At 38.0% G+C, this 18,193-nt stretch overlaps 1 protein-coding gene across 1 annotated transcript; it reads left to right on the forward strand.

Annotated features, from left to right (window-relative positions):
- Positions 1–868, forward strand: LOC139809576 (craniofacial development protein 2-like). The gene is made up of 2 exons (XM_071772550.1): positions 1–231; positions 356–868. The coding sequence occupies exons 1-2, from the start codon at positions 1–3 to the stop codon at positions 866–868; spliced, it is 744 nt and encodes a 247-aa protein (XP_071628651.1).
- The last annotated feature ends 17,325 nt before the right edge of the window (positions 869–18,193 follow it).

Raw genomic sequence — 18,193 nt, forward strand, 5'->3', positions numbered from 1 at the left:
ATGGAATGTCCGGGGACTACAGCAAGCGGGCAGTTGCAAATACTACATAGTGAACTAAAGCGCTGTAATGTAAAGATCGCAGGAATAGCGGAGACACATTGGCGGGGTAGCGGACATTTCTGCACTCCTGACTTCCAGGTGTATTTTTCTGGATTGGAAAATCAAAGTCGCGGGAGAGTGGCAGTGATGGTGAGTAGCCGATTGAGAAACACCGTCACCGGCTACAAAACCGTGAGCGAGCGCATAATTTCGGTTCGCTTTAGCGCAACCCCCTATTGTGTAAATATAATCCAGGTGTATGCACCTACAATGGATGCAAACAACGAAGAGGTGGAAAGCTTCTACACTGCCCTAGGACAATTCGATTGCTGAGATACCCAACAACGAAATTCTGGGCGATCTCAATGCTAAGATAGGCCGCACGAGTGAGGACGATCACCTGCGCAATGTTGTTGGGAAATACGGCATTGGCACTAGAAATGAGAGAGGCGAAAGACTGCTGCAATTCTGCATTGACAACAACTACTGCATCACGAATACAACCTACAAACAGCATATTCGTCGCTTATTCACCTGGACATCACCGGATGGAAGAACCAAAAACCAGACAGACTATATACTGATAAGGAGTCGTTGGCGCACATCCATTCTATCGGTAAAAACGCTTCCAGGTGCCGACTGTGGGTCGGATCATCAACTCTTGGTCTGTGGCTTCCGAATAAAGCTGCAAGCACGGAGAGGGCTAAAACAAATTTCCAAGCTGCCGCCGATCATGGATAAGGACGCGTTCGTGACGACGCTAAAGCGTAACATTATGGTCGGGACTCAAAGCAATACACAAATCCAAACTCATTATGGCTTGATATGAAACATTTAATAACGGCATCGCTAGAGGCATCCCAACCTCCACCAAGATCATTAAAAAACAATGTTGGATGACCGACAGCACACTCACACTGATAGAGGCTAGGAGGAAACTTAAAACCAGCGGACTTGACGACCAAGAACACAGAACGGAATACAAACAACTCTTGAAACTCATCCAGCTGAACTGCAGAAAAGATAAAAACAAACATCTTAATAACATATGCAGTAAAATCCAGCATCATATAAATACCACGCAGCCCAGGGACGTGTTTAAAAGAATAAAGAGCATAACCTATAAATCTAAGCCTCGCACTTGGGCGGTTTGGGATTCCAGCGGCACTCTATGCACAGACATAGACAAAATCACTGAAGTTTGGAGGAAATACTGTGCAAACCTTTACAGTGAGGAAGAGGCAGGAACCCCAACGATTACCGGATGGGATAAAGAGCCGGGCATACTACTGCAAGAGGTACAAGCAGCCATTGAGAAACTGGCCAAAAATAAGTCACCCGGAATTGACTCAATTACAGGAGAAATCCTGAAATCCTTGAGTGACGAAGGGGTGAAGATAGTGCATAAGATCTGTCAACTTATATAGACACGGGAAAATGGCCCAAAGAGTGGACAACCTCAATTATTGTCCCTCTGCATTGGCAAATTGCCCCGGAACAAGCCGGATTTGTAAAGGGACGAGGCACGAGAGAACAAATACTAAATTTACGTCAACTAATAGAAAAAGCCAGGGAATACTACACGCCAATGTACATCTGCATCGTAGATTATGTTAAGGCCTTCGACAAGGTTAAATGGCATAAACTATGGCCGATTCTGTTAGAAATGGGCATACCTGGACATATTGTATGCCTGATTAAAGTTTGTACGAGAACAGTACCGCCGTGGTCAGAATTGATAATCACTTGTCTTCTGAATGCAAAATCAGAAAAGGCGTTAGGCAGGGCTGTGTTCTCTCTCCGCTACTGTTCAATCTCTACAGCGAGAGTATTATGCGCTTGGTATTGGATGGTTGGGAGAACGGAGTTGTGATAGGAGGAAAGAAAATCTCCAACCTCAGGTTCGCAGACAACACGATTTTGCTGGCACGCAGCAAAGAGGAACTCGTGGCCTTAATGGAGAGACTAGAACGTATTAGCCTAGAATGTGGACTCGAGATCAACACCCAGAAGACGAAGGTCATGATTGTTGACCGTGAGAATGATAACCAACCAGGTACACTTTCGGTTGGCGAATACGAGGTAGTGGATCACTTCGTATACCTGGGCGCCGTTATCAACAACAAAGGATGCTGCGAAGCCGAGATACGCCGAAGAATACAGCTGGGTAGAACCGCCATGTCCCAACTCACACCTGTGTGGAAGAACAGCAATATAACGCGCAGCACCAAGATCAACTTGGTCCATGCGCTTGTCTTTTCTGTGTTTGGTTATGCGGCCGAAACGTGGACACTACGCGCGACTGACCGCCGTCGGGTAGACGCATTCGAAATGTGGTGCTGGAGGAGAATGCTCAGGATACCCTGGACGGCGCGAAGGACCAACATGTCCATCCTCGCTGAGATAAAGCCTAGGCAACGGCTGTCGAGTCTGGTATACTCTCGCATATTGAAATTTTTCGGGCACATCACAAGAAGCGACAATATGGAGAAGCTAATTGTGCAGGGTAAGCCGGATGGGAAGCGAAGAAAAGGGAGGTCTCTTTGCCGTTGGACGGACGCCATCGGGCAGCTTCTCCACGCTGATATGGAGACCGCTGTACGAGGTGCAGCTATCAGGTCACGATGGCGGAATACTATTAGGCGGGCGACCGCCGTGCTTGATGGTGGGATCCATTAAAGTGTCATTCCAAACATGTCACCACACGTCTGTCAAGATGTTGGATTTAGGAGGAGGAGGTAGCAATATATCTTCAATATATCCGGTAGATAACGGCGGTATCGACGAATATCGTTTACATCTATTTTCAGAAATAATCAGCCCAGGTGATACTTCGACGGTGATAATGCATACATCAGCGAGTCGTTATGTTATACAAATACCGGCTCATTATCGGTGGCTATTGCGATACTTTGACGTTTCGACGGAGTCAATCACGCGTCGCGATCGCGAAAGGGCTTACCTTCTTGCGAGCAGTTGAGCTGATAAGCGTTGCCGATGAGAGGCAACGCGGTGGGATAGAGCACCTTCCTCAAGGCGTATAGGAATTTTACGCGTTGCACTAGCAGGACTCCGAGAAGACTCAGCAGGCAGGAGAATAGAAAAACGGTCATCCAAGACCATCCTGTCACAAAGGTCGCCACAATACTCATGTTGGGTGCTGCGCGACCCGTACGCGTTCGATCCGTCTTCTCAATGCTCTCTTGTCGATTTCCTCTCTCAGCAGGATGCTCGCGGAGTGATATTTTTCACCCGACTTCGACTATGGACTTCTTGTATCTTTAGAAAAGATCGGGCACTCTTCTCGAAATCTAGAAAAGATCATATAAGGAAGATTCAGTCAGAGTTCTCTTAACGTTTCTTTCGTAAGACTCAACGTCTCTTACCGCGGGCGGTCGTAGAACTAGTCGAGAGATTCTGATCCTATCGCGGAGGTGTTCTCCGACACTCTGCGCGAAGGATGAGTTTTTAAACACGAATGAGCCTTCCTCGGGAAGCGAAGTGCGGTCACGCGATCGCAAAGTCAATCGGAGGCCGCGAAAGGTTGAAGCACCGATTTTTCAACCCTGCGAGCGAATAGGGAACGGACCAGTATAATCGTGAGACTGATGCTTGCGCTGTGATGTCGCGTCACACCCTCCGGTTATAATGCATGATCAGTGCGGAAGAGATGCCCTTATATACTCTTGGAATGTATAGCTAACCTTCACCAATAGAAGGCGAATGCGCGTGTCAAGTCTCTCCTCTTCTCTCTCTCTCTCTCTCTCTCTCTCTCTCTCTCTCTCTCTCTCTCTCTCTCTCTCTCTCTCTCTGTGTGTCTCTCTCTCTCTCTCTATCACTGCACGGCCAGATCTCCGACAGGCTCACCTCGAGACGATGATTTCCACGTGGTGGAAAGAGAGGGAAGCAATGAGAGCGGAGCGCGGAAGAACTCCTCAACTCATCAGCCAATCGTTTCACGCGTGAAACTCCGCGGCGAGACGTTTCGCGAGAGATAGAGAACGCACGGAGAGCAGAGAGGTTCTTTCTATCTCGAAAAAGAAATCAAGTTTATCGGAAAAAAATGTGTGTGACGTTTGGTGATAATTAAAAATATCTCTGATAACAGTAAAGCCGCGTGCACGTTCGCGCCTGTTGCCCAGGTGTCCACGGCATGGTCTTCTTCTTTTGTAAATTTATTTCCTCTCGAGGCACCTGAAAAACACACGCGGACGTGTATGGAGCGTCAAAGAAGCATATGTGCAATTCCAGTCAAATCAGACGAGAAATAATTTTTTAAATTGATCAAAACTTTTTTCACGTGAAATGTACATAAAATAATGAGATACGTATTTTTTTATTCGTTAAAAAAATTTTTTTTGCGGAAGTTATAAGCAATATACAATTTTCGAAAAATGAAGAAGTTGTCAACTTAAAACATTAATATCTCTGATTACATTTATCATAGAGAAATGTTCAAAATTCATTTTAAAGCTAAGGAGACAATTAAAGAAAAATAAGTTAAGAAATTGCAAATTCTAATTGTTATAAGCAATTAAAATGTTAATTACTTATAATTAATTATTTTTTTCACCCAAAAGTACACTTTTAAAAAATTTAAAAATAATGCTATCTTATTCTTTATTTTTTATTCTGAAAGTATACATATTTTGATTTCATGGAGAAATGATGAATTCTATTTTTTATATATTTTTATAATAACTGAGGCGCCGCACAGTGGGAAATTCCGTGCTGTTTTTGGACAAAATTCTTGTGACAGCACAATTTTTAAGATATTCCGTTGATTTTTTTTTTTAAATGCTCAGGAAGACTTGTGCATTAATGCAGTACTGCGGAAATATATTTGTCGCACAACGAAAATTGTTAAACATAGAGTGCAATCCAGTAAATATGAAATTCATGCAAAAAACGGTAATCTCTTCATAGACACAAGCTTCTAGGGTATAGTTTAACCGAGATGGATATCATTTTAACTATGTTTCAAGTCGCTGATAACAAATTCAAGCTTTAAATTTCAAAATTAATTTGTTTAAACAAATTATCTTAAAGTAAGATGTTTTATAAATTTTTATTTAAAAATCTGTGGATACAATTACATAGAAAAAACATAGTAGGCCATCAAAGTAATGTTTTTTAGATCCAAATTGTTAATAATAATTTACGATTATTTTTTAATTTAAAGTATAATATCTTCTATATCTTTATTTAAAGGAATTAACGGAAGATTATCAAGCGAAATGAATATAATTTTCATGATTTTTGATAGCTGATTACGAATTCAATCTCAGAATTGCAAAATTAATTTGTTTAAACAAATTTATTTAAACAAATTATCTGAAAATAATATTTTTTATGAATATTTATTTCAAAATTATTCTGCAGATGAAATTACATAGAAAAAATAGTAAAAGCCTTCGAAGTAACACCTTGTGGATCTAAATTGTTAATAATAAAGGTTGATTATTTTTTATAATATCTTTTATTTAGTATTACACAATAAATACCGCGTCAAGGTAACAGTAATAAGAGGGGTTTCTTGTGATTTTATGCGATTACTGATGTTACCTTGACGCAGTTAAGGGGCTTATATCTTTTAATATTAAAAACGATAACCAAAGACAGTCAATCATAAAAGAAAATTACTATCATCATTAAACAAAAACTCAGAGAAAATTATACAAATATATATTTATTGTGTAATACTAAAAAAAAGATATTATAAAAAAATAATCAACCTTTATTATTCCTGAGCATTTAAAAAAAAAATCAACGGGATATCTTGAAAATTGTGCTGTCACAAGAATTTTGTCCAAAACAGCACGGAATTTCCCACTGTGCGCCGCGCCGCGGTGTTCATGTTTATTTCTGGCTATGTTATTCTTTATTTTTTATTCTGAAAGTATACATATTTATGATTTCCTAGAGAAATAATGAATTCTATTTTTTACATATTTTTATAATAACTGAGGCGCCGCGCCGCGGTGTTCATGTTTATTTCTGGCTCGACCAAGCAGCGCGGCGCATCGATTTATTCGGAAATCTTTTGTAGGAAGAAGTACAATATGAATAACATATAACTTATAATGTTGAATATAATTAACATTATACAAAGCACATTTTTGTTATGAATATTGTATTTTAAAAGTTGTGTAATATTTCTAAAGTAAATCGTTATTATATAACTAGCTGGGTACCCGGGCTTCGCCCGGGCGTCTTTTTTTTAAACGACTTTATTTACGTTGTTTTATTTTTGTTCTAGCTAATCTTATCCACCAATGTATGATTCATAAACACATATTTTTAATAGCTTTCCACGTCACCATGAGGTACTATATATTATTAACGCGTTTTTTTAGTGGTGTCCCTAGTATTTTAAATTCTTTAAAAGAGTCGTACTTAATGACTTTTCCTGTTCAGATTTTCCTATAATCAAGCAAATTTTAAAGAATTACATATGAAATAGAGGTAGAAAAGACTGAAGAATATAATCGAATTATAAATAGCACGATATCTCAAAATTGGCGGAAATTAGAGCAACCACGAACATTTCTCAAACAAATCAAAATTTTATAAAGAAAGAATCCTTTTACCCGCGATTATCGTCAAATTCAATACTAACGTTCCTTAAATGATACTTTATATAAAATTACATGTATAACTTATCCGACCAAAACCAGTGGTCGAACCGACATGATATTGCCAAACGTTGTCGATTAAAAATAGAGTTTTTCTTGTTATAACTTATACACTTTTTAAGCAGAAATCGGTAACCTTTTCACCGATTCTCGCCAAATTTAATAACAACCTTCCTTAAATGATACTCTATCCATCAAATAACTTATACATTTTTCAAGCAGAAATCGGTACCTCCTTCACCGATCTTCGCCAAATTCAAAACTTTCCTTTAATGATACTCTATATAAGATAACATGTATAACTTATACACTTTTTAGGCAAAAATCGGCAACCTTTTCACCGATTCTCACCAAATTCAATACCAACTTACCTTTAATGATACTTTATCCATAAAAAAAATTAGCTCGATATCTCAAAATTTGAGGAAATCAGAGCAATTACGTAGATTTTTTTAGACAGAAACCGGTAACTCCTTTATTATTAGTCATTTTTTTAATTCTATTATATTTCTCAGTTTTTTCTACTCCTATTTCATATATAATACTTTAAGATTTGGTTGATTAGGAAAATCTGAACAGGAAAAGTCATTAAGTACGACTCTTTTAAAGAATTTAAAATTTTAGATATCCCGAATTTTTTTTCAAATTGGGTTGTAGCACAATGGCACATGGCCTATGTTACTCAGGAAGATATAAGCTATCCACCAGTGTAAAAATTTTTGAAACGATTCAGTTTCTAAGATTACCCTGAACAATGGTACAAACAAACTTTTTCTCTTTATATAATAGTAGAGATTTGACCGTTAATTTTTGTTTCTGTTAGGATTTTCCGTAGCAAATGTTATGCTCTTCACCGGAAAATTCTTATAGGGCCAAACTCGGCGCTCTATGGTAAGTTTCTCGGCCTGTAAATTTATAAGTGACTCACAATCAGCTGGTTTGTAAGGTTGTTTATTTCAATATACTTTTGCACTTGAAGCAAGTAACACGCGTGTCACGCTATTACCTTTTCATCTTCTGTGGAGTTCAACAAAATTGCAGTTTTTACAATGTAAGTATATAGTAGGAATCTAGGAATTATGTATAATGTAAATAGTGCACAATCTTACACGGAAAGAACGGTTTTGCTAAACTATCTAAAAATTTAGCTAGATTCAGGTTTAAAAATCATTTTGTTGGATCATTAAAATTATATAGAACTTTATTATACTTCAACGACCTACTATAATCATTTTGATAGTGTAACAAAATTATTGTGTATCTAACAGTGCACAATCTTACAAGGGGACCTTCAGGCTAACGGATTTTTGTTTTTTTTTTGTACTTACTGTACTTGAGGGTCATCACCCGGACATCAATTTCCCAAAGTATTAAGGCGCGCTTTTCAGAAAAACTCGAGAAAATCGACTTTGAAGAATTCCGAGCGCGTTATATGTACATAGAATTTTAATTTTAATGTAAAATTTATCAAATTATATTTAATCATGGTTTTCAATAAAAAACTTACATCTTCTTATTTTGAATTGCCACTCGCTTGAAACATCGTACTTTATATTCAAGTAATTTTGAAATCAAATGCTTATAATAAATTAAAATTTTGGTACAAAAATGAAAACGTCAGGTAGGAAATAAAATACTTTTATATTTTTGAAAATTACGAGAAAATACAGCGCAAAAATGATATTAATAAAAATATTGTTTAATTTTTAATTATTAATTATTAATTTTTAATTATTAAACAATATTTTTATTAATATTATTTTTGCGCTGTATTTTCTCGTAATTTTCAAAAATATAAAAGTATTTTATTTCCTACTTGACGTTTTTCATTTTTGTATCAAAATTTTAATTTATCATAAGTATAAAATATATTGTATACAGTCGTTTTACTGTAAAACGACTGTATACAATATGTTTTATACTATATATTCATATCATATAATTCACTTTTAAAAATTAAACAATATTTTTATTAATATCATTTTTGCGCTGTATTTTCTCGTAATTTTCAAAAATATAAAAGTATTTTATTTCCTACCTGACGTTTTCATTTTTGTACCAAAATTTTAATTTATTATAAATATTCGATTTCAAAATTACTTGAATATAAAGTACGATGTTTCAAGCGGCAATTCAAAATAAGAAGATGTAAGTTTTTTATTGAAAACCATGATTAAATATGATTTGATAAATTTTACATTAAAATTAAAATTCTATGTATGTACATATAACGCGCTCGGAATTCTTCAAAGTCGATTTTCTCGAGTTTTTCTGAAAAGCGCGCCTTAATACTTTGGGAAATTGATGTCCGGGTGATGACCCTCAAGTACAGTAAGTACAAAAAAAAACAAAAATCCGTTAGCCTGAAGGTCCCCTCGTTAGTGTATAAACTTAATTCTGATAATTGTATGTATATATGATATTGGCAGTGTTGGAAAGTAACGCGTTACTTTTACAAGTCACTTTTTTTCAGTAATAATTTAGTAACGGCGTTATTTTTTTTTTCGATAATAACTGTAACGGTAACGCAGTTACATTTTGGGGTAACGATAACGAATCGATCACAGTTACTTTAATCGTTACTTTAGGCCGGGTCTACAAAAAAAATATCAGATTGAAAGAAAGTCTCCCAATGAGCGATAAAATACTCGATAATGATGATTTTTTGGATAAATTACATATAACAACTAAAAAATAAGAAGTTAACTTCAAATGGCGTACTTTACACAAGTATTTCTCGAAAACGAGTACCGCAATGGTATTGAAACTTATCGCATATTATTAATTTCTATTTTTATATATAAAGCATCATATACTAGTCTTTCAAAAACATTTAGAAAAAACTTTTTTCACAATTTATTAAAATGTCTGTTTCACAATACCTCGGAATAGAAATTCCGTGTTAAAAGTTAAAACTTTGAAGCTCAATATCTCGATTTTTAATACCGCAAAAGGTACTAAAATTTATACTACACATAAAGCACACCTATAAATTAATGTATATTCACAGTTTCAAGAAAATCTAGAGAAAATCGATTTTCCGGAGAACATCCTTAAGATCTTTCAAACTAGAATACGCTTCTTGTAATTTATTATTTGTCATTAACATATTTTATTATTAATCACATACATATAAGTGTGAGAAAGCATATGGTACAAAATAATTTCAATATTTAAATTATTGTAATAATAAAGAAATTAATTATTTACATTTTTTTCTGTGTGTGTATGTGTGATTTTATTGACAATAGTTTCTTTGCACGTTTACATTTCTTTTGCAGATTTTTTACGCGCTTAATTTTCACAAGTGTGATGTCAAATACAGACAAGATTTTTGTTTATCTGCTATAAGCGTTATTTTGAATGTAAGATTTTAATAATCAAACATTTTCAGACTGCAAGCGAGGGACAAGCAATAGTAGGGGAGCCCAGCGGGCTAAATGGCGATTTACTCGAGCGTCGTAGGAACCTATTGGATTTTGAAGATTAGATATGGTAGAAAGAAAAAAAGGTTATATAATGTACATCCTTTCACCGGTGGGGGAAGCGTCTACAGGTTTTCAAAAATGTAAAAAAAAATAGTCACATGAAAATACTCGAGCGCGTCAGATATTGATAGTGTATATGCCCCACGTGTCTCTGATATTAGAGGTATGTTAATCTGCCGGTTTGCATGGTGAGGGTGGCTGTACGGAACGGTTAAAAACGGGAAAAAAAAAATTTATTCGAGCGCGTCAGATATTCGGAGGGGATGTTCAGTGAACCCGAAAGAAGCTCCCATTCAAAAGACTGACGATTCGGACATGACGCAAGCTCATGGCGGCTTCTTGATAATGCAAAAAAAAATCGCCATTTTGAAATACTCGAGCGCGTCAGATTATTATACAGGTGATTCAGCTTGATGTCCTAGTCGCGCTGACCATCTGACGATTATTTGGAGGGATTTTCTTAATCTGACAAATTAAAAAAAAATTTTTTTAATTAAAAAAAATTTTTTTTTTAATTACTAAGTGTGACAAGTAAAATGCATGGAAAATAAAATGCAAATAAAAAAATCTATTTCTTTCAATTATAATATATAGGTACAGAAAAAAATAGTAAAATAAAAAAAAACTTTAAAAATATTTTTTTTTAATCTTCATCTTCATCTTCTTCCGTGGAATTATCGTCGTACTGCAAGTCTGGTTCGATTTGTTCGTCAATTTCATCTTCAGCTTGCATATCTGTAACAAGAAATCGTTATAATACTTAATATTTTATTTATTTCATGAAAAGCGTGTTATCAAAGTTTTGAAAAGAAAATATACCTGAATCTGGAGTATCTCCTAGAATATCAGGTGTTATGACTACATCGTCGTACGCTTCTGGTAATTGATTACCAACGAACCAAGTTATTTCCAATTTGCCTTTTACATCTGTCCATCCGTAATCTGTTGGTGACATGTCGATGCTGTTCGGATTGTGTGCATTCCTTCACAAGCATGCATATATCTTGTTCGTAATAATTGCTGCAGTAACTCCGATTGACATGGTGGCAAGCAACAAGCATCGTAATTACGAACATTCAACGAGAAAGGCTGTGATGTATCTGATACCTTGTATGTCGTATTGAAGATTTCAATTCTAGCTCTGTTGACATCATCTAATTTTTTTAAGCCATACAAGTGACAGATAAAAGATTGTATGATGTTAAAAGATTCATCTATATTATAATCTTTAGATCCCAAATCTGCAAATTCTTTTTGAAAAATTTCTGAATGCATTAGAATATCTAGAGGTTTTTTCTTGCCTCGTCTATAAAGTGCCGGGTTGAAATCACATCCTGTTAGCGCATGAAGAGCTGGTAGCGCTCGCGAAACTATTGGGCCTATAGCTTAACAGAGAGTGCGGAAACGTCGATATATCGGCGTGCATTACTTACTCCGAGATCCATCCATATTTTCACTGATGCTTGAAGATGTTCCATATTGGCCAACATGATAACAACAATATCTGTATCAGAGGTTCTGATTGTAACAGTGGAATCTTCTTTTAGCTGACATGCAAGAAATACTGCTTTTGTATCCGCTTCTTCGTGATCAGGACATGACAGTTCATGATCGATGGTTCGCGTTACTTATTATTGGTAACTGAATATACGTAACACAAATCATGACTCAGATATATTGTTTTGTTACCGATAATTGTAGCTATCTCCTGATCAGCCCAATGATCGATAAAAAACTTGACAAGAGCTTCTTTCTTTCTTTCACTGCAGCTGCACGCACTAAACTTTTCTGACGATTTGTGCTACTTCGGCTTGTGGAAATCGGCAGATTATATTTTTTCCGTTATTCTTGAATAATTTCCTTCAAGATAAAAAAAAATTCGACCGCGCTCGAGAATGTCAAGGTGACGTTTTTTTTTTGCAAGTTTGTGACCCTCCCACTCCCTTACGTCACGCTCAAATCGTCAGATTATTGAAATGCACACTTTTCAGCATGTTATTAACTCACCTTACCTTAATCTGATGCGCTCGAGTATTTCTAACGATCGATTTTTTTTTACTATTCTGATCGGCTGCCCTAGACGCGCGATCCTATATTAAGGGCTTATATATAGTGGAGGTACTCAACAGGGTGCAAGGTATCCCCTATATGTTAATCTGTCGCGCTCGAGTAAATCACCAAATCCCCCATTGGGCTCCCCTACTACTAGCATATCCCCTCCATTGACAATGAGTAGTTCAGACACGAACCATAGCACGGGCACGAACCCATGTATCGTTACCCGAATTCTCTCTACTCGTTACCGAGCGTAACAACGTAGTTGACGTCCACTTTCTCAGGTGGCGCGTCAGTATACGTCCGCTGGAACGGAATGATATATCCCGGTGGCCGCTCTCAGGTTTCTCTCTGCTGCTGCCGACGACGACCGACGACCGACCTAGCCTAGGGAATTTTTCCACTCCCGGTTGTCGGGTCTCGCGCCCGAGCCGCCATCGATTTCAGCAGCGAGCAGCTTCGCTCGCTTGGAAAGTTCGCGAAGGAGGGCACCAGTTATATAGCCGACGTCGGCCGGTGCCCGGTGCAGGCCGGTGTTACCTACTCAAAAGAACGTCTCCCGTCAAGATACTGACCGGCGCCGCCATTGTCGCCGTCGTCGCGTCGTTCGCCGGTAAACTTCACGGTACCCTCGCATCGGGTTCAGTAAGTTCAGTTTCGTCCAGTTTCGTCATTCGAAGGCAGTAGGCGCATCCGAGGACGCACATAAACCATAAACGTCCGCACTGTCACGCGAAATAAAGGACGACAGTCGAACGTTGAGGTGGGTGTCCTAGGTCGATCTGTCAATTTTTTCGCCCTCTGATGATGATGATCGTCCGGTCATCCGCCGGTCGTCCGGTCGATCGATCGGTCGGTCGACCGACCGACCGTTGGAAAAACAATGTCGTTGGTCATCACGCGTTTACGCCGATCGTGCTTTTTACACGCTTCCTTTTTCACCGGCTCCCTATCGTTCGTCATGCCTGTCGGAAGTTAGTAAAAAGGTGTCGGAAGGTCAGCCGCGCGAAAACAACGTTATGACGACGTTGGAACGGAGCGAATTGGACTTGTCCGCGCTACGTGTCCCTCTCCTTCGAACGCACATAGGCGTAAACCGGTGGGCTCACGGTTTCAGTTCCCAGCTGATCTCTGTTTTGATCATTCGCTCTACTGTGCACAGTGTGCACCAGATGCACCAAATTCCGATAAACTTGCTTGACTTGGTAACGCTATTTGGTTAACATGAACAGAACTGTTAATTTTTTCAAATATTAGAGAAAATATTATTAGGCTGCCAAGATCTCTAGCCCACTTTCGGGCTAAATCTTGGTAGCCTAATGATAATTTTTCTGTGTGAATTTTGTATGCTTTTTCCAACTCGGTAAACTGCACGCCGTTTGTTTTTCAGTAGAATATTACAGCTTTCTGTTGGAATAGTAAATCCACATATTTAAATCAATAATCGATTTAACTTTTGATGCTAATAAGCATTCTTTTTTAAGTCTTAAGACATTACAAAGAATTTATCGCGAAAAATATCACCCAGGCTGTTAATTTTTCATTTAACATATGAAAAGAAAAGAAGAATTAAAAACAACGAATTATACTGCAGTTAAGAATTTTGCTTTAGGCAATTAATCGGAGTTTGGCAAAAAGCCGCCGCTGTAGGTGAAGTTTATATGATGATAAAGAGATAATAGGAACATCTTGAATGATAAAATACCGAATTTAATGTCATCGTATTTTTAGCCGAAGTGTACACGTTAAATTTTATCGGTCGAAGCGCTCGTATTAGATATATTTTTACACCTCTATGAAGTTGGCCGGACAACTTCAAACGTATCGAACTTTCATTAATTGGAATCGATTGGTGGTCGTTTGGTGGTCTTTGGTAGTCTAGTCCGATCGTTTGGTGGTTAGTCGTTTTCCTGTAAAATAAAAATAAAATTTCCGGTGTGAAGTTAGCCGGACAATTTTTATTTTTCAATCAATTTAACTTTATTATAGCTCATTCGACGCGGAATAGTTTGGTGGTCACGAATATCGTCATTAAAACGTTTGGTGGTCAATCATTTTCTCAGAAAATAGAAAAAACCGTATGCGCATAATGCCGTATTCGGAACAATTGTATTTATCACCCAAATTGACTTTGATAGGGCTCAATCGACGCGGAATCGTTTGGTGGTCACGAATATCGTCATTAAAACGTTTGGTGGTCAATGGTTTTCCTAAGAAATAGAAAAAACCGTACTCTCTCACGCCATTGGTCGCATGCCTCCGTGACGTTAGCTCGGTAATTTGATGAATGAACATTATTATCAATCAAATTGACTTCCATACGGCTCAATCGACGCGGAATCGTTTGGTGGTCACGAATATAATCAGTAAAACGTTTGGTGGTCAACCGTTTTCCCAGAAAAAAGGAAAAAACCGTATGCTCACGCCATTGGTCGTATGACTCTGTGCTATTAGTCAGAAAAATTGTATTTGGCACCCAAATTGACTTTGATAGGGGCTCAATCGACGCGGAATCGTTTGGTGGTCACGAATATTGTCATTAAAACGTTTGGTGGTCAATGGTTTTCCTAAGAAATAGATAAAACCGTACTCTCACGCCATTGGTCGCATGACTCCGTGACGTTGGCTCGGTAATTTGATGAATGAACATTATTTATCAATCAAATTGACTTCCATACGGCTCAATCGACGCGGAATCGTTTGGTGGTCACGAATATAATCAGTAAAACGTTTGGTAGTCAACCGTTTTCCCAGAAAAAAGGAAAAACCGTATGCTCACGCCATTGGTCGTATGACTCTGTGCTATTAGTCAGAAAAATTGTATTTGTCACCCAAATTGACTTTGATAGGGCTCAATCGACGCGGAATCGTTTGGTGGTCACGAATATTGTCATTAAAACGTTTGGTGGTCAATGGTTTTCCTAAGAAATAGATAAAACCGTACTCTCACGCCATTGGTCGCATGACTCCGTGACGTTGGCTCGGTAATTTGATGAATGAACATTATTTATCAATCAAATTGACTTCCATACGGCTCAATCGACGCGGAATCGTTTGGTGGTCACGAATATAATCAGTAAAACGTTTGGTGGTCAACCGTTTTCCCAGAAAAAAGGAAAAACCGTATGCTCACGCCATTGGTCGTATGACTCTGTGCTATTAGTCAGAAAAATTGTATTTGGCACCCAAATTGACTTTGATAGGGCTCAATCAACGCGGAATCGTTTGGTGGTCACGAATATTGTCATTAAAACGTTTGGTGGTCAATCGTTTTCTTAAGAAATAGTCAGAAACGTCACGGAGTCATGCGACCAATGGCGTGAGAGTACGTTTTTTCTATTTCTTAAGGAAAACGGTTGACCACCAAACGTTTTAATGACAATATTCGTGACCACCAAACGATTCCGCGTCGATTGAGCCCTATCAAAGTCAATTTGGGTGCCAAATACAATTTTTCTGACTAATAGCACAGAGTCATACGACCAATGGCGTGAGCATACGGTTTTTCCTTTTTTCTGGGAAAACGGTTGACCACCAAACGTTTTACTGATTATATTCGTGACCACCAAACGATTCCGCGTCGATTGAGCCGTATGAAAATCAATTTGATTGATAAATAATGTTTATCCATCAAATTACCGAGCCAACGTCACGGAGTCATGCGACCAATGGCGTGAGAGTACGGTTTTATCTATTTCTTAGGAAAACCATTGACCACCAAACGTTTTAATGACGATATTCGTGACCACCAAACGATTCCGCGTCGATTGAGCCGTATGAAAATCAATTTGATTGATAAATAATGTTTATCCATCAAATTACCGAGCTAACGTCACGGAGTCATGCGACCAATGGCGTGAGAGTACGGTTTTATCTATTTCTTAGGAAAACCATTGACCACCAAACGTTTTTAATGACAATATTCGTGACCACCAAACGATTCCGCGTCGATTGAGCCCTATCAAAGTCAATTTGGGTGACAAATACAATTTTTCTAACTAATAGCACAAGTCATACGACCAATGGCGTGAGCATACGGTTTTTCCTTTTTTCTGGGAAAACGGTTGACCACCAAACGTTTTACTGATTATATTCGCGACCACCAAACGATTCCGCGTCGATTGAGCCGTATGAAAGTCAATTTGATTGATAAATAATGTTTATCCATCAAATTACCGAGCCAACGTCACGGAGTCATGCGACCAATGGCGTGAGAGTACGGTTTTATCTATTTCTTAGGAAAACCATTGACCACCAAACGTTTTAATGACGATATTCGTGACCACCAAACGATTCCGCGTCGATTGAGCCGTATGAAAGTCAATTTGATTGATAAATAATGTTTATCCATCAAATTACCGAGCTAACGTCACGGAGTCATGCGACCAATGGCGTGAGAGTACGGTTTTATCTATTTCTTAGGAAAACCATTGACCACCAAACGTTTTAATGACAATATTCGTGACCACCAAACGATTCCGCGTCGATTGAGCCCTATCAAAGTCAATTTGGGTGACAAATACAATTTTTCTAACTAATAGCACAAAGTCATACGACCAATGGCGTGAGCATACGGTTTTTTCCTTTTTTCTGGGGAAAACGGTTGACCACCAAACGTTTTACTGATTATATTCGCGACCACCAAACGATTCCGCGTCGATTGAGCCGTATGAAAGTCAATTTGATTGATAAATAATGTTTATCCATCAAATTACCGAGCAACGTCACGGAGTCATGCGACCAATGGCGTGAGAGTACGGTTTTATCTATTTCTTAGAAAACCATTGACCACCAAACGTTTTAATGACGATATTCGTGACCACCAAACGATTCCGCGTCGATTGAGCCGTATGAAAGTCAATTTGATTGATAAATAATGTTTATCCATCAAATTACCGAGCTAACGTCACGGAGTCATGCGACCAATGGCGTGAGAGTACGGTTTTATCTATTTCTTAGGAAAACCATTGACCACCAAACGTTTTAATGACAATATTCGTGACCACCAAACGATTCCGCGTCGATTGAGCCCTATCAAAGTTAATTTGGGTGACAAATACAATTTTTCTGACTAATAGCACAGAGTCATACGACCAATGGCGTGAGCATACGGTTTTTCCTTTTTTCTGGGAAAACGGTTGACCACCAAACGTTTTACTGATTATATTCGTGACCACCAAACGATTCCGCGTCGATTGAGCCGTATGGAAGTCAATTTGATTGATAAATAATGTTCATTCATCAAATTACCGAGCTAACGTCACGGAGTCATGCGACCAATGGCGTGAGAGAGTACGGTTTTTTCTATTTTCTGGGAAAACGGTTGACCACCAAACGTTTTACCGGTGATATTCGTGACCACCAAACGATTCCGCGTCGAATGAGCCCTATCAAAGTCAATTTGGGTGATAAATACAATTGTTCCGAATACGGCATTATGCGCATACGGTTTTTTCTATTTTCTGGGAAAACGGTTGACCACCAAACGTTTTACCGGTGATATTCGTGACCACCAAACGATTCCGCGTCGAATGAGCTATAAAAAAGTTAAATTGGTTGAAAAATAAAAATTGTCCGGCTAACTTCACACCGGAAATTTTATTTTTATTTTACAGGAAAACGACTAACCACCAAACGATCGGACTAGACTACCAAAGACCACCAAACGACCACCAATCGATTCCAATTAATGAAAGTTCAATACGTTGAAGTTGTCCGGCCAACTTCATAGAGGTTATTTTTACACTTCGATATCGAGAGACACAGTACCGCCAAATATATTTTAGAATATAGGGATATAGGAATATCCTTGAATAACACGATATCTGAATTGGATGGCACGGAGCCTCGAACAGCACGGTAAAAAGTTATGACAACCCTGCTTCTTAAGTTTTTTTTTTTTTTTAATAGTCCTTTGAACAAAATTTTATATATGGACATGGAGTCTTGAATTGCAACGATTTTCAATATAATCGT

The sequence above is a fragment of the Temnothorax longispinosus genome, chromosome 3, assembly GCF_030848805.1.
Source record: "Temnothorax longispinosus isolate EJ_2023e chromosome 3, Tlon_JGU_v1, whole genome shotgun sequence".
Classification (NCBI taxonomy): domain Eukaryota; kingdom Metazoa; phylum Arthropoda; class Insecta; order Hymenoptera; family Formicidae; genus Temnothorax; species Temnothorax longispinosus.